This window comes from Polistes fuscatus, unplaced genomic scaffold (genome assembly GCF_010416935.1).
Source record: "Polistes fuscatus isolate 324 unplaced genomic scaffold, CU_Pfus_HIC Scaffold1, whole genome shotgun sequence".
In the NCBI taxonomy this organism is placed as follows: Eukaryota; Metazoa; Arthropoda; class Insecta; order Hymenoptera; family Vespidae; genus Polistes; species Polistes fuscatus.
In genome coordinates this window covers 11924403-11949366 of record NW_025112997.1, presented here as the reverse complement: position 1 = coordinate 11949366, position 24964 = coordinate 11924403, and the positions used below count along the sequence as shown (strand labels likewise).

At 30.1% G+C, this 24964-nt stretch overlaps 4 protein-coding genes and 2 long non-coding RNA genes across 9 annotated transcripts; 2 read left to right on the top strand and 4 right to left on the bottom strand.

The window, feature by feature from the left end:
* The first annotated feature begins 880 nt into the window (after positions 1-880).
* Positions 881-10581, top strand: LOC122525239 (glycerol-3-phosphate dehydrogenase [NAD(+)], cytoplasmic-like). Its single transcript, XM_043647940.1, has 8 exons — positions 881-1004; positions 2865-3045; positions 7431-7571; positions 7647-7788; positions 9008-9120; positions 9196-9426; positions 9494-9693; positions 10357-10581. Exons 1-8 carry the CDS (start codon positions 961-963, stop codon positions 10379-10381), a joined length of 1077 nt encoding a protein of 358 aa, XP_043503875.1. The 5' UTR covers positions 881-960; the 3' UTR covers positions 10382-10581.
* Positions 922-1433, bottom strand: LOC122525554. The gene is made up of 2 exons (XR_006305822.1): positions 1312-1433; positions 922-1094 (listed from the first exon to the last, which is right to left on the bottom strand). It is a non-coding gene; the product is annotated as an uncharacterized LOC122525554 (long non-coding RNA).
* LOC122525305 (peroxiredoxin-6-like) lies at positions 2967-6216 on the bottom strand. Its single transcript, XM_043648059.1, has 5 exons — positions 6045-6216; positions 4420-4576; positions 4097-4314; positions 3545-3620; positions 2967-3443 (listed from the first exon to the last, which is right to left on the bottom strand). Exons 1-5 carry the CDS (start codon positions 6125-6127, stop codon positions 3315-3317), a joined length of 663 nt encoding a protein of 220 aa, XP_043503994.1. The 5' UTR covers positions 6128-6216; the 3' UTR covers positions 2967-3314.
* On the bottom strand, positions 10414-11795 carry LOC122525382 (complex III assembly factor LYRM7). 2 transcript variants are annotated; one of them, XM_043648179.1, is made up of 5 exons: positions 11594-11795; positions 11459-11531; positions 11234-11304; positions 11081-11162; positions 10414-10979 (listed from the first exon to the last, which is right to left on the bottom strand). In XM_043648179.1, exons 1-5 carry the CDS (start codon positions 11654-11656, stop codon positions 10852-10854), a joined length of 417 nt encoding a protein of 138 aa, XP_043504114.1. In that variant the 5' UTR covers positions 11657-11795; the 3' UTR covers positions 10414-10851. The 2 variants fall into 2 exon arrangements, with proteins under 2 accessions (XP_043504114.1, XP_043504202.1); XM_043648267.1 differs by having other exon boundaries at positions 11633-11794.
* A 232-nt stretch (positions 11796-12027) lies between these two features.
* On the top strand, positions 12028-22827 carry LOC122524929 (tyrosine-protein phosphatase non-receptor type 9). 3 transcript variants are annotated; one of them, XM_043647641.1, is made up of 10 exons: positions 12028-12527; positions 13655-13888; positions 13975-14064; positions 14169-14309; positions 18895-19164; positions 19261-19649; positions 19730-19963; positions 20043-20193; positions 20299-20506; positions 20599-22827. In XM_043647641.1, exons 1-10 carry the CDS (start codon positions 12495-12497, stop codon positions 20826-20828), a joined length of 1980 nt encoding a protein of 659 aa, XP_043503576.1. In that variant the 5' UTR covers positions 12028-12494; the 3' UTR covers positions 20829-22827. The 3 variants fall into 3 exon arrangements, with proteins under 3 accessions (XP_043503576.1, XP_043503417.1, XP_043503492.1); XM_043647482.1 differs by having other exon boundaries at positions 12029-12527; positions 19724-19963; XM_043647557.1 differs by having other exon boundaries at positions 12030-12527; positions 18895-19158; positions 19724-19963.
* On the bottom strand, positions 14545-16777 carry LOC122525503. Its single transcript, XR_006305815.1, has 2 exons — positions 16307-16777; positions 14545-15152 (listed from the first exon to the last, which is right to left on the bottom strand). It is a non-coding gene; the product is annotated as an uncharacterized LOC122525503 (long non-coding RNA).
* Positions 22828-24964: the final 2137 nt, after the last annotated feature.

Sequence of the window (24964 nt, the reverse complement as noted above, 5' to 3'; positions counted from 1 at the left end):
AAAATTTTGTAAAAGTATTATATATATATATATATGTGTAAGAATTTTTATAAGAAATAATAATAATAATAATAATAATAAATACGGGCCGATGTTTTCATCCTAATTCTATAATAATTCATAAACCTATTGTAATTTGTGATTATTAGAGGTAATATGGTATAAAAGACAAAATATATATAAGAAAAAACACAATTAAAAAACAAAATTACAAAAAAGGAAAGAGGAAATTGAAATTATAATTATTAGTGAACGCTTTAAAAAATCACTTACTAAAAATAAATATTTTATAATCTAACTTTTTTTTATACGAGTGTAAGAAAAAATTATTAATATATGAAATAAGAATTAAAAAAAAAATAAATATATGAACATGTGTTTATTAAAAAGGAAAAATGATTAGTTACGTTACTTATAATAACCTTGAATATTGATAAACAAAATAAAATAAAATTGTGTAATCGATGATAGCTCGAGGAGATCGTATAGTAATCGATGAAGTCAAAGATATTGGTAGGACTATCCTTCTTCGAATTTTTACATGTCATCGAGATCTATTATCAAGGCAGGTAGATCTAATTTTATTACTCCCTACATTGAGTTATTCGATTTCGATCGTACTTGGCTATGATTCTAAGCATGCGCGTTAGAATTAGAAAGAAAATAATTGGCCATCATCGTTAAGGTCAACAAAAGATCGAGACGAGTTCGCACGAAGTCAATCGGTCAATCAATTAGTCAACCGATCGATCAGTCAGTTGGTTAGCCATCCATTTTCGCGTTATCGGTTGCTAATTTTTCTACATTTTTTCCCATCTCGATTATGACAAAAGACAAAAATAACGGGGCTACTGGTTATTGATATATTACTTTTTTCTTTTTTTCTTTGTAATTTACGAGAGAGCAAGAAGAGAAAACAAATTTTGAAAAAAAGAGTTATTTAATCATTTGTTAGAGACCATGTCGGAGAAATTGAGTGTGTGCGTCGTAGGAAGTGGCAATTGGTACGTTAAAGCAAATTGGCTATTATGGCAACGACTGTGATGACCCTAACTTTCTTTCCTTTCGAATCTTTTTATCCTTTTTCTTATTCCCTGTAATATTTTCTTTCTTTAGTTATAACACAAAAATGAGATTATACTATTCGAATTTGTTTGATTAGATTTTTATCATTATTTAGAAATAATATTGTAATAATGTTTCAACGAGAAAATATAGTTTATCTAGATTAAAGGTTCTCACTTTTGGGTAAACGGTTACAAATTTAAAACTACCTTGTAAGAACGTAAATAAATTAAATATACAATTTACCATGTATAACAGATGTTTCCAAATATTTGGGTATAACTTCGGAGTTGAGGGGTGGGGGAGTGGTTTTAATACGCTAAAATAAGAAAAAAATGTAATATAATCATATGCCTGGTATGAACTCATTCGTCACGCGGGAATAAATATTTTTGATATTTAACCAGCTAGCTATGGTGACTTTTTTGAAAAGTATATAACTAAATTAGGTCTCAAAAATGAAGAAATAATATAAAATATTATCATTTCTTCATGACGAGTATACTCGTCAATTACAGTTAACTGGTTAAACAAAATTATGGGCCGTCATTCAAAATGATTGGTAAAAAAAAAGGTTTATAATTATATACTATTAAGACATCTCTCCTATAAAAATTCTCATACTCTATGGGAAGTGTAAATGATTGAGAATCACTGATCTAGATAAAGTTTAACTGCCGAAGGACACATTGAATGATACGACGTATCGTTTCAACGCACGGACATATCACGTACCACTTGTTTTTTGATGGACATACTACACATATACATATATAAGTATTTATATATACTTACGTATATATACTAACGTCAAGACGGACATTGCGTACATCTCTTGGCACTGAATTGTCGTTCCTCAAAGTATTCGAAAGTGGAACAGAATTTCCATTAATAATACGTACTTACCTGTCGTGATCTCCTTTTGTACAAAATAAAAAGAGAGAGAAAGATAAAATTTGTTTACGAGTACAATTACAGACCTTGTGAAATTTGGCCTTAAAAATCGTTTTTCCTTAATGTCATATATTTCTTTATTTCCTTTTTTTTTACATTATCCTATATTTTTATTTTCCACTTTTGCAAGAGTAAGCTTTTCTTCTTTGGTAATAGTCATTTTGTTCTCAACCAATGAATTATCTCCTCTAATTAGCATCGTTGTTAATATCATTTCCTTAATTCTAGGTATTTATCTCCATCCATTATTATTTTATTGTCGACTCAATCTCATTTTCTTTAAGAATTTTAAAATTATCGATTCATTGTAGTTTGTATTTTAATTTTTTACTCTGCCTGTTTCTTATGTTAATATTTCACAATTCTATTATATCTACTTATTTGTTTGTCACTCTTCAACGTGTTTCGTTAATTTCTACACTGCACTCGACGCCTTTTTTTCATTATCTATTCATGATGCAAATACTACATTTAAATAAAATTAGTATTCTATTATACACAATGTTTTTAAAAGATGCATAGATTATTCAAGCGACGGAAATAATTATATAATCGATGCATTTAAGTTCGTGATAGGATTATCATCAACATCTATCCATTCTTGATTTTAATCCAGTGCATAATTTTTTTTTTGCATATGGTAATACTAACCTGTATTACTGTGTTATTGAATTTACCTATACGATAATGTAAATGATACACATTGCATAGTATCTCATATAAAAATCAAATATTAATAATAATAATAATAATAATAATATAATAATAAAGGACTGCGAATAAATAGTAAAAAATAAAAATAAAATGAGAAAAAAATTTTACTAATATAATTTATTATTTTTCAGGGGCTCGGCAATAGCAAAGATCATCGGTGCAAATGTCGTCAAGTTTAATAATAAGTTTGTCCAGCGTGTACCCATGTACGTTTATGAAGAAATAATAAATAATCAGAAGTTGACAAATATAATTAATGAGTTACACGAAAACATAAAGTATCTGCCAGGACATAAGCTTCCAGAGAATGTGGTAAGTATTTTAAAAGAAAAGATAATAAACTTGTTTCGCAAAATATATGTAGTAAAGTAAATTATGAAGACAACAAATTGTTTATTTTATAAAATATATAATGATAAATTTATAATTAAAGTTTATTTATACTTTAACACGATAATATTATTTCCATAAAACAACGGAAGTAAATAATAAGCGAGAATCATCTATATTCACTTAATTTTAAATTTGTGAACGAAAGGATGGCACGTATATTATCATTATTTATATTATCATTGTAATATTTAATAATCTGTAGTTGTACGAACGTAAACTTTGCCTGACGGCATGGAAACCTTGTCGACTCCTTTCGGGAAGAGTTTAGGTAAATCTTCATCTTTTACGGTAGGAAGGATCATGACTTTTTCACCGGGCTAAAATGAAATTGTTTATTAACAAAAGTTTCCTTAATTGGTTTCTCACCTAACATCATAATAAATAAATAAATAAATAAGAAAAAGGAAATTAAACTCACAGTCCAATTGGCTGGCGTTGCAACTTCTGGTTTTTTATCGACCAATTGTAGAGAGTCAATCACGCGTAATATTTCACTGGATAAAAAAATATTAAAAATTAGGGAGTAGAATTAAGAAAAAGATTTTTTTTAATTACTTTATAATCGAGTAAGTGATTATGAAAATTGTTCTCACAAGGGGAGAGTTAAGTTGATGAGGGGGGGGGAGGGCACCGATTTTGTTTGAATTTTACAACAGTGTAGTGTTAGGCTTCAAAACTTTTCACCCCACCCTATATATATTTTTTCTAGAACTTTTATTGAATTACAATGTAAGCAATTTATTTCTCCATTTAATATGAAACGAATTTTTTCGAAATAATTAAGTATTGAATCTTACTGATTGTATGGTTTAGATTTAAATTTGAATTGTGATCCTAATTATTTCATTAAAATTGTAAATTTTCTTCCCAAATAGTGAAAGATAAAATATTGTCAAAATATCATAAAACGATAAATATAATAATTATTGTTATAACAATTTTATAATAACAAACTCAATTGTAAACTTACTCGACGTTACGTCCGGTAGAAGTTGGATAATGCATCGACAAACGTAATCGGTGATCAGGACTTATTATATAAAGTGCACGAACAGTTTGAGCAGTTTCTGGATCATCTTTGCTGTCCTCGTCTATCATATCGAGTTGTACCGCTAAAGTTCTATCTGCATCGGCGATTATCGGATACGGGAATGCTCCGGGAATATCGCGGCAATAAGATTTGATATCCTTGTTTAAAAAAAAAAGAAAAAACAAAGAAAAAAATAATAAAACTGTTCTTAAAAAATTTAAGATAGAATATGAATTTGATTTCATTGAATATATTGCACTTACGTTCACCCAGTCAACATGATCTTTAAGCTTGTCTACAGAATGAGCCAAAAGTTTAGCATTACGACGTTCAAAATGTGGTTGATGAACAGCAATACGACCCAATTCGGTCGTACAAACTGGTGTAAAATCGGCAGGATGAGAAAAAAGAACTACCCATCTAGAAGAGATATTTAAATATTTTATATATTTTATTAATAATAACTAGATTATATTTTTTTCTAATTATTAGAGTTTTTATTGCTATATTTATAATATTATATAATATAATTAAATAATATAATGTATTAGATAATATATTTATTATACTAGCAAAAGTATAATATTTATAACTGGGTAAACAAGTATATTTTTTAAAGTATAGTACAATATTATATATATAATAGTTATTTACTAGGTATTATTTACAAGATAACATATATATATCTATAATATACTATATAATAATAGTATCAGTTATTATGAAAATTGTCTCAGTCTGTGATTCTCAATCTTTTCGAGAATATATATATATAAATAAGGAATTATAAATTGATAATTGAATACAATGGAAAAGTATTACAATTCGATAAAGATCTAACTTGGCACGTTAAAATCAGTGCCAAGGGTAGTTTAGTCATCGATTTTGTAACAGTTTTCTATTTAAGATCACGGCCAATGTTCGCTCGTTCGATCATCTATATCTTTTTATTGTGAAAATATTATTTAACTTTATGAATTATTCTTTTCTTTTCTTCTTTTTTTTTCCTTTTCTTTTTCATTATGAATGAAGACAATTGACGAGGAGTACAAATGAGTTAACTTTTTTATTTGTTAATTAGCAACAGTAATACCCAATGCGATTATGTCTTGATACCGTGTTTTAGATAACCCTACTTGATCTAGGAATAGCTTATTTTATTGCTAATCATTTTATTTTTTTTAATACTTATCCACAAATAGATAAAATCCTATATCACTCTTAATACAGACCATATGATATAAAATAAAATAACATATGTTTTGAGGCCCATCATTAATACTTATGTTATCAATTTTTATACGTTATTTTTTCTTTTTCATTTTCAAAAAGTTTAGATAAAAAACAAACTTATATACGATTATATAACTTTCATTCTTTTCTTCTTTTTCTTATTTTTTTACTAATCGATTCAATTTTCTTATATATATAGTATTATATACTTTTTAGATCGACAATATTAAACGATTATAAAATGATCTAAAAATGATTGGAATTTTTATTAAATATGTTTTTATTTTTCAATTGATACTTTAACTATTACGTACACGTAACTTTCTTTGGGATTTTGATAATATATTTATAATATAACAATTTGATTTATAAAGTAGAACAATTTTTTTGTTTACTTCTAGATATTAATATTTTACATCTAGCACACTAATTTCTTAATATTTAATTCAAATTATTAAAAAAGTATTAATATTTTTATGATTGATATTAATAAAACAAAAAAAAATATATATATATATATTTATAATTCAAAATAAAAACATACAAATATAAATAAAATTATGTAAATATTTAGATCGTAGTTATAAAATAATTTAATTTATCATTTTGAAATAAAAAAAAAAAAAACGTATTATAGGTATAGAAATTTACTTACGAATTGCCTTGCCATTCGTAAAAATCAATTGGACCTTGAGTGGTCTCGGCTTTGAAATTTGGGATAACGGAGTTTAACCTCATGTCGAAGAAATAAAGTTTTGTATTTTATCACCGAAGATAAGTGTGTACTCTGAAAGACTCTCGAATGCAGACTGGTGCGATGAGAGAACCAAACCACTATTTAAATTCTCTTATCGTCATCAGCCATATCGGATATGATGCAATACTATCTTTCTACGTGAAAAGTTAGGTGGATTAAATCCTTAGGTGATTGATATACCGATCGAAATGTAAGCGTAAGAATTATTTTACGGATAAGATATGATGCGGTTGCGGTAATAATATATATATAATATTTTGTATCTTTCTAATTCATTAAAAATTATATATGTTTGATATAAAATTATATCAAAACTATAATTACATATATTTACGAATGATGTAATATATTTGTTACCGTGAAAGACTAAAATTAGACAATGTCAAGATTCACATGATAGCTTGGTATATGTACGAAATATTCAAATGTATAAGGATAAATTCTAATATTCGGTCTTTCACTGACGTATTTGGTACGTGTTGACATTTCACCATGTGAATCTTGACATTTTTCAATTTCGATCTTTCATGATAAACATATACACACCATAAAGTAACAGAAAAGAGCTTGCAAGCAGTATCGTACTGATTAAATAATTTTATTTAGTTTAATAGGATGCTTGACGAGCTGTACATCTACACGTATACATACGCTGTTTGCATATTACAACCTTGGATAAATTTATAGATCAATGTCAAGATGTTGTTGCATTAATGTCATTCACGTATATATTAATATTGCGTTAAATATTTAACACGAGTGATAAGTGACGAGAAAAAAAAGTTAAAAAGTAAAATTGATTGTGAGTAATAATTTAAAAATGATTAGAATCATTGATTAAAGAAATAAAATATAGACAGATATCAAATTTAGCTCTAATCCAACTAATATCAAATCTAATAGATAAAAAAAGCAATCAAAAAAAAAAAATAAAATGAAACAGATACGGAAGAACAGGAGATAGCAGTAACTTATTGTTAAACTTTAAAATACGATTATACAAGAACTATTACGTTTTCTACAAACATTTGTTTACGCAAATATTATTTATTTATTTAAGCATCATATCAGTATCGACAAAGTTGCGCCATATTAATGTATATTTTCCAAATATCATTTTTCTCATGAAATATTTTAAATTTGTATTAATATTTATTATATACATTTTGATATATTTAATTAATTACATTCAACCCGCCCGCACCCCTCTCGCCGTCCCTCAAGGGTATGTTAATTACATCCCTCAGTCTCCCCTACTCTTGAATTATTTTTCTTCATTTTTAGGTAGCAGTTCCGGACGTCATTGAAGCTACAAAAGATGCTGACATACTGGTCTTCGTTTTACCACATCAATTTATTCGGACACTTTGCGTTACGTTACTTGGACAAATCAAACCAACTGCTGTGGGTTTGTCGCTTATTAAGGTAGATCATAAGAGAAGATACATCACGAGATATAAGATAACATCACATGAATGTCTACATAAATTTCCCTTCAAGGGTTTTGATCAAGGAGACGGTACGAATGTCGAGCTAATTTCGAAAATCATCGAAAAGAATCTGAGGATCCAATGCCACGTATTGATGGGAGCTAATTTGGCAAACGAAGTTGCCGAGGAAAAATTCTGCGAAACTACCATTGGTAATGAATTATTTTTTTATATTGTTAATTAACGACAAGATTCATTTGAATGAATTTGTTTTAATATATATATTCCATATTATATACAATAAATTAAGTGAATTTTTTGTCATCGAGACATCTAAATATTTCGAAAATAACGCAATTGTGAATAGAAAATTTGGAATAAAAATTGTTTGTTTTTAAGGAACAAGTATAACATTAATTGGATGACATCTTATTTAAAATTAGAAATAAATACTACTGTAATATTGATCACCTAAAATCAAAAGATTCGTATTTCCAATTTTTTTTATTTTCGATATGTGTTATCTTCGAAATATTTACATATTTCCATTTAAAAAAATTCACCTTTTATGCGGCTACTATTAATTTTAAGTCTCCAAATATATAGAGTGTTTCAAAATATGTGGGCATAACTTCATAGGCGATTTCAGTACGCTAAAATAAAAAAGAAAAGTTCATATTATCATATACCCGATATGACCTTTTTCCAAATTATAGTTGTTTTTGTAATACACATTATCAATATAAATTATCACAAAAATATAAAATTTCCACATGTACTGTTATCTTCAAAGGAATGTACTAAATTGATTAAAAATAACAAACAAGAAGGTCATACATGAGATAAGAAGCTTATTCATAAATAGTTGAAGCAAGTAGTCAGTAAAGTTATATGAATTACTTACTGAAAAATAAAAATAGTCATAATTCGGAAACAGGATTCTATCAGGTATATGATTATAATATACATTTTTTTTATTATTTTGACGTACGGAAATCATCCCTGAAATTATGTCCACATATTTTGAAATACTCTTTTATGTATATATTAGGTCAATGTATAGGATTCTATAGAATGTCCACTAAGATTGGACAATGTATATTTTTAACATGTTTTTCATACATTGCCCGGTCAATCTCAAAAATATCCAAAAAGTTTTGGTATATGCTTCAATTGGCTATGTTTAAACCACGGGAAAAGAAAAATTTTTTTAAGCTCGTGTAAGGGAAACAAACTATGAATATTTAAAAATTTGTTCACAATGTCCTTTAAAATCCATTCTATACAATGCCTGGGTTATTAACATTGATCGTAATATATATAATTAAAATTTTGTTATATATTTCGTATATATATAAATTCTTATATGTATATAAACTGTACTATATTTTTCTTTTTCTTATATAAAATTTATATAAACACTATATTTAGGCTGCAGGGATAAACGTTTGGCACCAATATTGAGGGATCTCATACAAACACCTAATTTTCGTGTAGTGGTCGTCGAGGATACGGAAGCTGTTGAAGTATGCGGAGCTCTGAAGGTGAGAAAGATTTTATTCTTTCTTTCTTTTATGACAATTCTATTTTTAATTTTTTCCCTATTATCATCACTTTAGAACATAGTGGCATGTGCTGCTGGCTTCGTCGATGGCTTAGGATTAGGAGATAACACGAAAGCTGCCGTTATCAGATTGGGTCTTATGGAAATGATAAAATTTGTTGATACTTTCTTCGGTGGTGCGAAACTGTCAACATTTTTCGAAAGCTGTGGTGTAGCTGATTTGGTTACAACTTGTTATGGTGGAAGAAATCGTCGTATATGTGAACAGTTTGTTAAAACCGGAAAGGTACAAAATAGAAATAACGTTAAAAAAGAAAAAAGATTATTATACATTTATTTTGTATGAATAACAGACTATTAGAGACTTGGAGGAGGAACTTCTTTCTGGACAAAAATTGCAAGGTCCGGCTACAGCTGATGAGGTCAATGCAATGTTAAAAGCTAAAAATATGCTAGACAAATTCCCATTATTCACTGCCGTACAACGTATATGCCACGAAGAAATCAGACCGGCTGATTTAATCGATCAAATTCGTAATCATCCTGAACATGTGTTAGTACATCCGTGATAGTTATGAGTGAGCCATTCGCAGGCCAAAGCGATTAATTCAATCTTTCGATTTTTTTACAATTTTATTATTAAACCACTTGATAAATATTTAACTTTTTATATTTAAAAGAAATTTCCTTAATAATAAGACTTAACACCACTAAATGAGAACAATGCTTATGGTTGCTCAATAATAATACGTATTATTTTATCGATTTTCTCTACTTTTGATTTTGTGAAGTTAATCGATTTGGCAAATTAGTCTCTCATATAGAAAGAAAAAAGAAATGTTTAGATTTGTATAAACTCAAAAAAGATGATTTTTTTTCTGTAGGTTCACTCAAAGAAAATTATAATAATTTGTATAATATTTTCTTTGAAGTACCAAAGCATAGAAAATTTGCCTACATTTTTTTAAAGCATGTTGCATGAGAGTATAGTTGTTACATTGAATCGACTCAACTTGTAATTCATAAAAGTTCTTTTTAAACAGGTAAGTTATGTGTGAAATTGATTTTAATATTTTAATTTAATAATAACATCTAACATATTTTCTTTGTATTATTAAACAACTCTTGTTTCTTTCATGAATGTACACCTATTTATTACATTTTAAAATCTATTTGAATTATTTTCATCAAATCTAATATCGTTTAATGATTTTAGGATGAGAGTTGAGGGTGCTGTTTAGTAAAAATCATAAGTGAAATACGCTCATGGAAATTCTTGGATCAAGAATTCAAATTTATGTGAATAAATGTAGAATACATTTAAAAGTTCGATAAAGGCTGTGTGATTAGATGAAGATCGTTAAATTACAGGAACATCTGATAAAACATATTGTAATTAACGTATTGCAAATAAAAATTTACTCGTTACTGTTGACAATAATGATTTTGAAAGAGAAGATAAAATTTATCTTTTTCCCATTTTATAACCAACGCAATATATATGCACCGCATAATTTTTTTATTTAAACATTTTAAATTAAATAATTAAAATTATCCTAAAGTATTTTAGTAAATGAATAAAGTAAAAATACAAAATATTTTTATTAGAATGAAGCTAAAACAGCTTGCTTTACTATATACAAAGATATAACTCTAATACAATTGCATTTGTATCTATAATTTAGTAAATTATCCTATTATGACTTGTCAATTATGATTTCTCAATATTCTCTCCGCATACTGATTTTTTGTTAACTAATTTACTTTGACTATTATTTGAACTAGATATATCTCCACACGTTGCATTGTCTAATAATACATTAGGTGTAATTCGAAGTGCTAAAATTATTAATACACAAATTTATTTTTATCATTAATGGCAGTGTTAATATAATTAATAATTTTAAAGAATTTTGCTTATAGTACTGTTCATATCTTACTATATACTCCAGGTTCCTTCTCGGTTGCTTGGATTACGCTTAATCGTAGTTCATGCTCAACTTCTTGTGCAAATTTATTTAACTGCAATAAAATTGTTCATCATAGCAAAGTAAAAGAAAAATGTATACTGTTTACATGTTAATATATATTACCTCTTTTATAGCATCTTGATTCGTAACATCCTTATATTTTCGGTACTCTTCATTTATTTTAGCCCTGATCACTAAACGATATGCACTAACGTATCAATTAAATTTCTTCAAATGACTTAATATTGTATTGTTTAAAAAAAAACGAAACAAAATGTTTCTAAGAGTAAAAAGATTTGATTTATCAAAATGTTATATACATATTTCTTATAAAAAGAATAAAATTACCTTGCAATGCATTTTCATCTCCTTTAAACGTATTTAATCTCGTTCTGTGTAATGTCTTAAATTGATGCAGTATCTAAAAAAAAGGAAGAGGATTTAAATATTAAAAACCAAATAAACTTAACCTCAAAGATATACATGGTATAAATCACGTAAATAATCGAATGACGTATATACTTCTCGTCGAAGAATTTCTGCCATATTTAAAAAACAAATTTTAATTTAACAATTAGATAACAATTAAACAATGGAAATTTCAATCATTAACAACAACGATTGTACGCACTAAATATTTAGCGGAAGATTTATTTAAAGAGCACTAATAGCATCTCGTATTTTGATTGGATACCTTAGCGCCAATCTCAGTACCGTATTAAGATATTTCATAGAACGTGATTATTGTTGAATTCTCGAAATTAGATAAGAAAAACAATTATTAAACTTTAAGATTTATTTCTAAAACAAATTACTCAGAAATTATAAGAAGAAGATTATAAGAAAAAAGAAAAATAAAACTGCTTGGAAAAGGATTATATAGATTAAATGCAACTGTAAATACCCCTCTACACAGACACGCACACACACATAATGCACTCGTGTTCAAAATGGCGCTGACCCTGAGAAGAGAAGGAAGACCGAGCGGTTGAACGAGTTTTTCATTATCGCCATATTAACATGGACGGGAAAAAATAAAGACGAGCGACAAAATTCTACGGGTGATTTTGTCGATTTACGACAATGGAACAAGGCGAGAATTGGCAAGCAAGATCGGCGTAGGGATCGAAATATGTACGCTCGTAGACGCGCGTTCGTTAAATCGTGAGATAAGGAGTGAGTGAGAAAGAGAGGAAGAGGCAAAAAGAAAGAAGGAAAATAATCTCTCTCTTGGCGTTGTGTTGAGCGCGTCGTCGCGCGTGTGTGTCGCGTTCCCGTCTCCTTTGCGCGTCGGTGGGTGCGTCCGTGTGTGCGTGCGTGCGTCTGCCTGTCTGTTCTTCTTTCTTTCTGTCTGTGTTGCGTGCGTGCGTGTGTGTAAGTCAAGATGGCGGCGACGTTAACCGTCGAGCAAGAACAAGTAAGTGATTGTCAGTAGTTTAATCGCATCGTTGTACTGTCAATGAACGCGTGAAAATGATTAAAATCAACTATTGAATATTTTCCTAAAGAAATCTTTGTGCGTTATCGATCATATTAATCTATTATTTCGCTTACAATATAAACGATCTGAAGGTACGAGAGATCGCAGTAAAATCTCTATTTTATTTCCTTTTAAACGTATATACATATACATTATTGCTATTGTGTTTAATATTTGTATAAACGTACTAGGATTTTTGATGAGATATTTAATTGGAGTGATATTAAATGCTGAACATATTTGGCGGAAGCTATATAGCGGACGTGCAAAACTGCTCTTCAGACGTACTTCGCGCCAATGAAAGCTTTTACACTCTGCGCGCACTTACTCTCTTTCACGCTTTCTCTTTTTATTATGAATCATATTACCTATTAACAACGAGCGGTGTTTAAACATTCCACGCGTTTTTCTAAATTTTTCCTCATGAGTAACTAACACACTATTACTCGTCGGTAAACACATTTCTCTTTTATTTGATATTTAATTAAAATATTTACGAAATGTTTTTCATAGTAACAATAACAACGTCGTTAATAAAGAAGTCGATGACACTTTATAGAACAACAATCTTTGTTTGTCGTTCATTCGTTTGTTTATTGTTCGAAATGAACTTTCAGTGATTTGATATCAAAAGTAAACTTATTTCGAATTTTGAATCGAAGTTCCTTTCCTATTGGTCGAAAGTTAAATCGATTATTTTTTGGCGCCTAACGAAAATTTATAAGAATATCGAGTTAAGGTATTGAATTTCTTGACCCTGACATCGACTCCGATGCCTTTAACCGGTTCTTAGCGAATGGGATGCCGGAAGTGGTGCTTGGTGGGGACGTAGCCGGACACCGGAAGCTATATCGGTATACAGGGCATGTGCACAAATTATGATGAAATGACCATGGGACGTTTGAAAATATTTAACCTCACGTATTGTCTTTCGATCGTGACTATCTTTTTGCTGGCCTTATACATTGCGTCATAACCTTTTTCTCGGCACTCGTTTACACGTGTATAATTATTAGAAATATTCTTATTAAGAAACATTTTATTCATTTTTGTTATTTTTGCAGGCCACAAAAGAGTTTATAGAGGCTGTGAATAAGTGTCGAGCCGGAAGACGTGCTGGACCAGTTTCCTGGAGTACAGCAGTAAAATTTTTAGCAGCCAGGAAATTCGAAGTAAGCAGAGCTTTAGCACTTTATGAACAGCACGAAGCTACCAGAAGAAGAGAAGGTTTGGCTGTTTTACACCCAACACAAGAACCATTACTCAGCGAGTTACGTACAGGAAAATTTACTGTTCTGGTGGGATTGATTATAATTCATTTATAATAATATAGTAATTATATATTATGCAGAATACAAATTATATATTATTTATTGTATTATAGTCTTCAAGGGATGCAACCGGTGCTGCTATAGCAATCTTTACGGCACATTTACATCTTCCACAAAACACTACGCATCAAACTACTCTACAGGTTAATAAATAATTCAAATAAATACTTGTTAGGATATTGAAAACACATAGATAAAAATCTTAAATTAGTTACAATAATAATTTTTGCAATATTTACTTTTTCAGGGTGTTGTGTATCAATTAGATGCAGCTCTTGAAAGCGCAGAAACCCAGAAACATGGTTTGGTTTTTATTTATGACATGTCCGATAGCAAGTACCAAAATTTTGACTACGATCTATCACAAAAAATTCTCACTCTACTAAAGGTAAGTTTTAAGTTCATCCCTTTTAAATGAAAAACTAAGCAAGTCAATGTTACTACATAAAAATATGACACTATTAATGAAGCATGTATGACCGCTTATAAATGAAAAACAATGTAATACCGATAAGCACAGAGTGCTTAACCCTACACGACAATTACAAATGCACATAAGACATTTTATTCCGACACAAAAGATAAAATCCTTCATAAGTGCATACTTGACTTTCACAAAGTAGTACAGTATTATCAATGTATTTTGTTGTGAGTAGTAATTTACATAACAAGTTAATTAAAAAGTATGTCTAACGTTCTTCCTCCTGTGTACTAATAGCATCTTTTATACCATACCTATTATATTTATTTTTCTTTTTTTTCTTTTTAATAAGCCGAGCATGTGTCTCTGGAATGTAAAAAGAAAAAAGAAATAAAAAAAAACAAAAATATTTCCATTACAGACAATCATAGTTACGGACGAAAGCGTCGATATCATTGATCTCTGGTCATCGATAATTATATTATAATATATTTCATTCGACGTTATCACATTGAAAATTATAAAAACGAGTCGGTATTGTCGAGGAGGGAAATTCGTTATGCACTATTTGCACAAAAAAGAAAAAAAAAATGATAAAACTTAAACATATCTCGAAAATGAATAACGCTACTTCACTTGAAAATTGTTTCACAGAAAATAAGTACCGAAACCCGATATTTCTGGCTAGAAGGTATACGAACGTCTTCACCGAGCGGTTTCTCACGAGACACGCTCCACTGTGGTATACAGCTGCGTCTTCTGATTGATCGAATTTGCCATCGATAATAAACTCGTAAGACACGTCCGCACCTGTAGATTAATTTAAATAATTAGAACATCAGATTAGATTTTGTTGATAACTTTTTGAATGAAGAAAAGTAAAAAAAAAAACGAGTAACACGCATATATTCATATTCATATTTCTCTCTCTATATATATATATATTATATTATATTATACTAGTCGATATTATTTGTAGCCTATTCTCTCTCTATTTTTTCCAGGAAATCGAAAAATGCATATATATATACATATATTTTATCTTACAATCGAGAGTAGAGAGTGCGTTGTTTTTATTTTTCCTAGTGCAACCGCCTTTCGATTGCGCTTTTTTTTTCCCCCGCCAATGCGAAATTTCGTTATACTTTACTATCAGTAAGCGCTGATGCAGGCAGTATATATATTTAGTCGCATATATTAGGGAAAGTAGACGAAAATCGTTAAAAGCGCCTCGACACAACAACAGGGATCGTCTCGCAAATTACAAGGGTGTAGGTTCAAAGAGCAACGAAGCCAAAGGATGTTTATGCACTACTGCTGCTGCAAGTAAGCAGGGCTATAATTGCGCATCGAAGCGTGTTGCGTGAGATCACCAATAAGAGTTTTAAAGGTTTCAAAGTGACGAACGAAAGATAAAGACGATGACCATTTTTAACGACGAGGACGAGGACGACTGTGACCGATTTGTGGTTTTTTTCATTGGCAACATAAATGTAAGAAGAAAGAAACAAAAAAGAAACGCGCGGATCGATTTAAAATTTATCTAACTTTTTGTATAATAATATAAATAAGAAGCTTGTGAAAGAAAGACATTTTGTATGTTCAATCGTTTAGAATAAAGTTAATTACGGTTGGTCTATCTTCATCCTATAAGATCATCATCGTTTTACGGTTCGTTCGATGAGGCGTTCAACGAGGAAGGTTACAGTGTCATAGTCGAGCGGAAGGAAACGCGTAAAACATCTCTAACGTTAAATCTAGAACACGCTATCTCTCTTTTCACGACACTCTCCCTGCTTCTGTTGTGCTCTCGCTCTTTAGTCGATAATCTCATCTCGGCCTTAGGCTAAGGAAGGTTCAATTTTCCTTGCTAACGTAAACGTGTTAAACGGTGAAATGTGGTGAAGGAAAGGCCAGAAGGAGTTCATTGTATTTTACAGCGTCGTTCTTATATGGAGACTTACAATGCATCCAAGGAGTATTCCTTTTTTTTTTTTTTAGATATAGACAATTTTAGATATAATTTACACTTAGGGGAACACTTCCGTATTAACATATTTAGTCTTGTACACGATTAAAAATGCTTCACACGCGTAGTCACGTTTATTATGACATTTTTCTTCAATCAATACTGATTTATAAAACACGACTAGGAATTTATTGATGTTACTTCAAAAGATTACCCTATATACATGTATATATATATGTAGGAACAAATTACAACACTATATGACAACCCTCTATGTTGTACATTTCTGAGACTAATGTAAGGGAGAAACGAAATTCGCGTAGGAAAAGCGGTGGTAGAAAGTCAAATGTATTAAAAAGAGAGAGAGTGATAGAGAGAAAGTGGGGAAAGAGAAAAAGAAGGAAAGAAATGCATATAATAGTTCAAGAAAGAAGAGAGACGGATTACGAGCGTCACAGGGTTGTTGGGAGGGGATGAGAAAATGGGAGAGTGGGAGACAGAGAGAGAAAAGGTTCACAACGCGCATGCGTCATTACACGGGGACAACGTCGCGACGCTCGCGGTCAGTAATCATCGTGACCTCTTTGCGGCACTATCGTATCAAGATTAAAAGGGATTTAACCCGATTGATCCTTTTCTGTCTCTTTTTCTTTCTTTCTCTCTCTTTCCCTTTCTCTTTTTCTTATCTTTTCTTCTTCACCTTCTTATTATTATTTTTCTTTATTTTCCTCATTTATTTTTGCCAAAAAAAAAAGCAAAAAAGTGGACAGTCCATTTCCACGTTCCTTTCGTACAAATATACAAATATACATTTTTCCTTAGTCCGACCTCGTTTCCCTTGCTGCATTCCGCTTTCCCCGACGTCTCTCTTTCGCTTTCCCCTTTTCGAGCCCTTGTCAAGCGGCACATTATACTTATCTCGTCTTATCGATTGACCGACCACCGACCAGTGATTTTAAATACGAACTTGTGTAGTTATTGTCACATTGTATATTTTTTTTACTTTCTTCTTTTTCTCTCTTTCTATTTAATCGTTTCTCTCTTGTTGTTTTAATCATTTTTTTTTCTCTCTTTCTCTTTCGCTTCGATAAAAAATTTACGTAAGTGAATTTGTTTCTAATCTTAAAAAAAAAGAAATATTAAATTAATTTATTTTTTTTATTTTTTTTATTTTTTCCTTGAACCATAAATTTCCTTTATAGCTCGAGGTTTTGAGTGTCGTTTTACCAAGTGTCGTCTTACTTTAGGCGAAGTGGATTAATTAAGCGCGCGCGTTATCGATTCCTCTAGCGGGTATTACTCCGACAAATTACCGGCAATTTCGATCCCGGGAAAGATCTCGAGCTATACTACAATGTTAAACAATTCTTTTGAAATATGCATCGATTTTTTATTTACCACGGAGTAAAGATTTATTTGTGATTTTGAAAGTTATATTATTGGGAAGATATAAATTATACGAGTTCTCAAATTTCGAATTTGCAAAGTGTGAACAGTGGTGGGTAGTAGTGGGGGTGGTGGTATAGTATAAGTGGTGGTTGGTGGTGAGGTGGTAGTGGTGGTGGGGGTAGTAGTGCTGCTGACGTCGTGCGGTACTTCCGCCATCTGGTTTCAACGTAGAGGGTCGTCGGAGGTAACTTCTCCGAGTACATTTTTTTTAATTATACAAATGATTCCACGTCGAAGATTTTGCAATCCTTTAGGAGTTGCTCGTTTATATTAGAAATGAATATTTTTTCTTTTCATTTCCCTTGTCGTTTTATGTTAATATCGATAATGACTTTGCAAGCTGTTGATTTATTGCTATGTCTCAAACGATGCGAAGAAATTTATAGGCGCGTGTTCCAAATTTCTTTTTTTTCTTTCTTTTGTTCGTTTTTTACTTCTAATCTTTTCTTTTTCTTTTTTTGCCTCTTTTTACTAGAATAACTTTTTATAAGGTCGTAAACTCGTCGTCTATCGTACGATTTTTTTTTAATAATTCCAAGATCTTCTGGTAATCTTGGCTTTGGATTCTTAGTTTTTTTTTTTTTACGCAGATAATCTAAAATTATAATCTGTTCGTGTGATCACTTTTCTTTGCGTTCCGTCGTCATTTTCTTCATATACATATATCGACAAAGGATTTCTTCGTGTTAAATATGTAGTTCGAGCATCATTTACAGCTGGCACTGCATGCACCAAGTGTATACATTTGTTCTATTATTGCGATGTCTTTTGAAGGTCACGAGCGAGGCGCTTAAAAAAATGATTTATGCATTGACGCGGTTGATAATTGAAATTTTTTTCATTTTCTTTACTTTAGCCCTCGGAACTCGTATCGTATGTTAAAGAAGGAGTATAGAGCTAAAGAAGACAGAAAAAAAAACAAAATAAATGATATCGATCGTTTGGCTTGATTGACCTCGCCGCTTCCGTTCCATTTTGCTTCTTCTTCTCTTTTTTATTTTTTCTATAGTGTTATATCTTTTTTTTTTTGCATTAATAAACACATGTAGCGCCAAAATCACGTACGTTTTTAAAGCATTACTTCGTTTCTTATTACCGATCGAATTTCTTTCATTTAAATGGTTATTGTTATAGGGAGGATACCCAGCCAAACTTAAGAAGGTTTTAATCGTAACGGCACCGCTTTGGTTCAAGGCACCATTCAAAATCCTTCGTTTGTTCGTACGTGAAAAATTGCGGGACCGAGTATTTACTGTATCCATTCCTCAATTGACGTTGCATATACCACGAGAATCATTGCCACATCGGCTAGGAGGCACCTTGGAGATACAGCATGAGGCATGGCTATTACATTGTCTTAAATCCATGACAAACCGAGGCGGGGGTGAACTCTGTGAGGTCTGCGTAAGAAACGTTTCATATTATTCCATTTTTTGTTTTGTTTTTCTAATCATAGCATTGTTTTATTTTAAATTAAATTTTTTGTTTTTAATCATATAGGTTACTCCCAGAGTGGGAACCCCACTTTCACCTACGTTAAAAAATCATACGGTTCATCAAAATCCCAATGGAACACCGATTAGTAATCCAACTAGTCCTATAACCGATAAGAATAAGATAAAGAATGGTGTTTCTAACATTGGGGATATTGAAATTACTAATGGTGATGTGTGGATGGCAAACGACGAAGCACCATCTCCAGTACAGCCTCCGTCCTCAGCAAGTTCTGGTTTTAGCGACGATGATAGCCTTCACGGCGATCTTGGACTGCAAGCAGTTACTATGGAACAACTTATCGAAGAAATACATTCGAGAGGTCGTGCTGGTCTCGTAGCAGAATATGTAGAAATTAGGCAAAGGCCACCCGACGGTTCCTTTAATATTGCAAGGTACGTGTCATTATAAATATTTTTTTTTATAATATTGTAAATGATTATTTTGATTATGTATATCACATTTTCAGATTAAGGCTAAATCAACCAAAAAATCGTTACACGGATGTGCTTTGTTACGATCATAGCAGAGTGTGTCTTTCTCAAGTTGACGGCGATGCAACGTCGGATTATATTAATGCTAACTTTGTTGATGGTTACAAGCAAAAAAACGCGTTTATTAGTACTCAAGGACCTCTTCCAAAGACATGTGGAGATTTTTGGAGAATGATATGGGAACAGCAAACTCTTGTTATTGTGATGACTACAAGGTAAATTCTATTTCTTTATAAGTTTTTCAAATTTTATTAATAAAATTAATGTATATAAATTATGTTTTTAAATATTCAGAGTAGTAGAACGAGGGCGTACAAAGTGTGCACAGTATTGGGGTCCAGAGCCAGGTGATGAAGTACAAGCAGGTGGCTTCACCGTAACAACTTTAGAAGTCGATATAAACCCAGATTATACGATATCTATGCTCCTTCTTACAAACAACAAGGTATATAAGCGACATATAATGACTATTCATAAATTATTATATTAATTATATGTATATATATATATATATATATATACATATATTTTGTTTCATTTCCTAATTCAGACTGATGAGACAAGAGAGGTATGTCATATGCTTTACACAGCATGGCCGGATTATGGCGTTCCTCAATCAGCTAGAGCTTTATTACAATTCCTATCCCTAGTAAGACAACAACAAAATAATTTATTAGCAAGTAGGGGTGATACATGGGCGGGACATCCACGAGGTCCACCTATAGTAGTACATTGTAGTGCTGGTATTGGCAGAACAGGTATTTAACATTTGTTGATTTTTATTATAAGTAAATTTCCTTAAAAAAAAAAAAGAAAGAAAAAAATATCTATAAAATTTATCTTATTTCAGGAACATTTTGCACCTTAGATATCTGCATATCTCGATTAGAAGACACGGGAACTGTCGACATTCGTGGAACGGTAGAAAAAATTCGAGCACAAAGAGCCTACAGTATTCAAATGCCAGATCAGTATGTCTTTTGTCATCGTGCTCTCGCAGAATATGCACTTTCTAAGGGCATGTTAAGTCCTCAACATCTTGCTATGTTACCTCCAACGGTCGAAGAAGATTCCGATTAAGATACATACGTGTGATAATCTGATAGGAAAGAAAAGTAGGCTGATAATATTTCTGAATATGCGTATTCGGCTCTGTTCTGTCTCAATAGTTTACTTCTAGCATAAATGACTAAAACTTATTTTTTTCTATCATTGCCATTCAATGTGTAACCCTTAAGATTTTTAGTGTTTATATATTAGCCTAATATTCAGGATATTCTGAATACAAACTAGTTTGTCAAAAGAAGGCCAAATCAGTAAGTAGGGATTGTATATTTCTGTTCCATTTGATTCTTTTTTCGCGAATTTTTAATTGAGGTAACGGGACGTACTAAAGAGGGCACACAGGTGTTGAAAAAAAAAATAAGTAACGAATAACACAAATATAGGAAGAACACAGTTTTTGATTCTATCTTTGATTAATGTGAAAAATTGGAAGAACGATTTTTTTTGACCAAATTCTGCTGGAAAAATATTCTATCTAAAGGTTATCAAAAATAAAATTTTATAAAAAGTAACACAAGAAACTTCTTATGAGAGAGTGAAATCGTTACTTTTATGCGTTGACAAAGAGAAAATGATTGATATAAGTAGAGCGCAGAAATAAGATGTTAAGAATAATAATTTGTTTAGCTGATTGAAATGTTATAACTGGGTCATTTTGCCAGTGGTCAATGATTAGTCGCAATTTACGTAAGATCTAGAAAAAGGACGTTATGATGTATAAAATGGTTTCTTATACCATTGAAGAAATAAGTGTAATCAAGGATACATCGATAGTCACTTTTGGGCAACCAAAGATTATATCCCTTATACCAGTTTAGAAAATTGGGGTTTGATATGTATAAAATTTGATTAATATTTTGTGAGAGAGTAATCCTTTTATACAGGGATTATTAATCAGGGATCACACCTTGTAGACTAAATACTTCCATTTTGAGTAAAAATGAAATGGGGCCTAGAATGGCCTTACGAATATAAGCCTTTAAAAATAAGTTAAATAAGCTTCCAGCTTGTTTTAAAGTCACAGATGCGCTTCGGTACGATTGAATAATGGAAAAAAAAATAAAATAAAATAAAATTTGTGCGATATTCGAGTTAAAAGAGTTTTAAAATGTATAGGGTCTTTGATATTTCAATTAAAAGTGATATAATTAATTAGAATCATCTTAAAGATTCAATATGCTCCACTAACACAAGCCTTGATGCATATATAATGATGGCGAATAAATGTGTCTATATATACATACATACGTATGTATATATATATATCTATATATATAGCGTGGGGGATATGGTATCCACGTGATTCCATACTTTAGAAAGAAGCGCATATTACTTATGCATAGTATAACTTTGAAAATATCACATTTGCATATATACGTTCGTTTACCATTCCTCTCGTGATAAAAAGATTAAAAATAAATATTTGTTTTAATGTTTTTTATAAGGATATCTGTGAAGAGAAGTAAAAAAAAAAAGATAATGAAAAGAAAATAATGTCACATTCAAATACTTCGTTAATTTCAATGTTGCGAAGAACGAAGTTTGAAAGATCATATTATCTGAACTATTTATTATATATTATTGTTTTAATTGTAAAATTCGATATGAATAATGAATTTATAATAAGACTGTTTAAGTTATTTATATCAGATAGTCACTATTTAGAGATCAAAGTTTCATAAGTTTTAATATTTATAATGTTCTCTTGAAAATGCACACACAGCGCAAATATCAAAAAAGAAAAATAAAAAAAAGAAACAAGAAAAAAGAGGAGAAATGTTGATTCGTAAAGCGTATTTATTTCAACGTTTGTCGACGTAAGCTGGATAGATACATTTTATCGGGATTATAATCTCTCACGTATAATAAACGGCAGAAACGTACTATTAGATATTTACAAAAATGATAAAAATAATGGGATAATGATATTTTTATGGTATACATCACAATGTGTATAACGACGACAAGTATTAGAAATGAAAGAGGAAGAATATACATTTGAAATTGGAATTTATTTAAAATCAATGTTTCATACAATTTAAAAAAAAAATGGCGAAGTGTGTATAAAAATTACACAACATAGATATTTCCCCCTATGCCGAGAAAAAAAAAAGAATGTAACTTGTATTTCTCTCCGTCTAAAATTCTATGCTTCCACCACCTCACCTCTCCCTCTCCTTCCTTTCCTTTTTAACATTTACACACACATATATATATATATAAACTAATTTGATCCTATAAATACCCTATCATCTTTGGTCGGCTTTCGCCTTAGATTTCCTCTTATAATATACGATTATTGCATACGTCACGAATAAAAATCTATGCCATTATTTTTTCCGATATTTTTCAAATGCAGAGCGTGTTAAAAAGGAAAAAAAAAGGAAATGTTATAAATGAAAAAAAAAAATAGAAAAAAAATGATGCTCGTAAGCATTTTTACGCTTTCATATTATATTTACCATGTGTAGTGTTTATGTAATAACGCAGCGTCTAACATTTTATTTTAGTAATAAAAAAATGAAAAAAAAAGAAAAGAAAAGAAAAAAGTTTACCGATCGTGAATTAATGAAACAACGTTGTTAGAAATATTTGCGAATTTTATACATAAAATACATGCTGTGTATCGGTCGTGAACATTTAGTCAAATAAGTTTAGCGCGGTTTTTGATATTTAACGTACGTTCCTCCCACGATCCCCGTGGGGTGTAATCTAAAAAAAGTATCTTATTGATGCGTACACGTTCATTACAATTATTATCATTTCATACATGGAGGAAAGAAATATGCGTCTACCAAAACCTTATCCTTATTATTTTTATTATTATTATTATTATTATTATTATTATTATAAATATTTTATTATTACTAATATTATTAGTTATATTACATATATTATTAATATTATTATTATTATTACTATATATCATTAGAATCAACATTATTTGTTTTTATCATATATATCTATTTATTGCAAGTTATCTTACGATGTATATACGCACATATCGAAGTCTTTAAAAAAAAAATTAAGTTTTTATCGCGATACATTCTCGATGTTTAAAACATTGAACAAGCTTTTTGTAAAATGTTGTTAACAGAACGATTTCGAAAGTCTGATGTGATATCTGATTTGGCACTGTCATCTTTTTTTATTTAATTAAATTATACATTTTGTTTTTTTAAATTAATTAAGAAAGTTCAATTATTAAGAAGTAATCATTGCTACACATTTTTACGTACGTACGTCTCGTTTTCTCTTTTCGTATATTTACAAATAATATTTAAATCGATGGAAATAATCTGTACGTAAAATAAATGTTATCGGAACGGTTATCAATGTCCCTAGTGTATTATAATACAGAAGGACAAGTAGAGAATGTATGCGTTTCTATTTATTCTCTTTCTCTATTTCTACTTTCTTCTATCTATCTATCTATTTCTGTCTGTCTGTCTCTCTCTCTCTCTCTCTCTCTCTCTCTCTCTATCTTTTCGTGGACGACATTAAAAGTCGTATAGAAAACAATTTTACACACATACACACACACACAAAACAGTATTATGTTAAATAATGTACGAACATTTTCTAAATTATTAATTAGATCTTTTACGTTTTTAAATGATACATATGTTCTCATTTTTCGGCTATTAAAAAATAATTAAGTTAAGTCTATTATTATGGTCACCGTATATTACTTATATATACAACACATACACGTATATATATATATATATATATATATATATATATATATATATCTAAAAGTATTCATTTCTTGACGTTAAGGATTAGATTTATGTAGCGTTTTACAATGGGTTATAGCGATATATTATATATATATATATATGTATGCACACATAGAAATCTTAACATCGAGATTTCGAGAATGAATCGCATCGATCCGAAAAAATATTCGATATTAGACGAATACTTTGAAAACGTGCGTCACAAAGAAGTATACCGTTTTATCGAATAGGTATGTTTGATTAATTTTTTCAATGTAGAATTTGATATTCGAGAATAAGAATGGTTACCAAACAAAAGAAGATAAAATTGGAAAAATACTGAAAATGTTGAATGATTATGATGAAGAAGAAGAAGAAGAAAAAGAAGAAGAAATGCTAGCAAAAAGAAAGAAAGAAAGAAAGAAAAAT

Coding starts and splice junctions, on each gene's coding strand:
- LOC122525382 (XM_043648179.1), bottom strand. CDS start 11,656: ATGGCAGAAATTCTTCGACGAGAAGTATATACGTCATTCGATTATTTA. Junction 11,532..11,593: donor ATTTACGTGATTTATACCAT/GTATATCTTTGA, acceptor CCTTTTTTTTAG/ATACTGCATCAATTTAAGAC. Junction 11,163..11,233: donor ATCAAGATGCTATAAAAGAG/GTAATATATATT, acceptor ATTTTATTGCAG/TTAAATAAATTTGCACAAGA.
- LOC122525305 (XM_043648059.1), bottom strand. CDS start 6,127: ATGAGGTTAAACTCCGTTATCCCAAATTTCAAAGCCGAGACCACTCAA. Junction 4,577..6,044: donor TACGAATGGCAAGGCAATTC/GTAAGTAAATTT, acceptor TATCTCTTCTAG/ATGGGTAGTTCTTTTTTCTC. Junction 4,315..4,419: donor ATCATGTTGACTGGGTGAAC/GTAAGTGCAATA, acceptor TTTTTAAACAAG/GATATCAAATCTTATTGCCG.
- LOC122525239 (XM_043647940.1), top strand. CDS start 961: ATGTCGGAGAAATTGAGTGTGTGCGTCGTAGGAAGTGGCAATTG. Junction 3,046..7,430: donor ATAAGCTTCCAGAGAATGTG/GTAAGTATTTTA, acceptor CTTCATTTTTAG/GTAGCAGTTCCGGACGTCAT. Junction 7,572..7,646: donor TGGGTTTGTCGCTTATTAAG/GTAGATCATAAG, acceptor TTTCCCTTCAAG/GGTTTTGATCAAGGAGACGG.
- LOC122524929 (XM_043647482.1), top strand. CDS start 12,495: ATGGCGGCGACGTTAACCGTCGAGCAAGAACAA. Junction 12,528..13,654: donor TAACCGTCGAGCAAGAACAA/GTAAGTGATTGT, acceptor TTATTTTTGCAG/GCCACAAAAGAGTTTATAGA. Junction 20,194..20,298: donor TCCTTCTTACAAACAACAAG/GTATATAAGCGA, acceptor TTCCTAATTCAG/ACTGATGAGACAAGAGAGGT.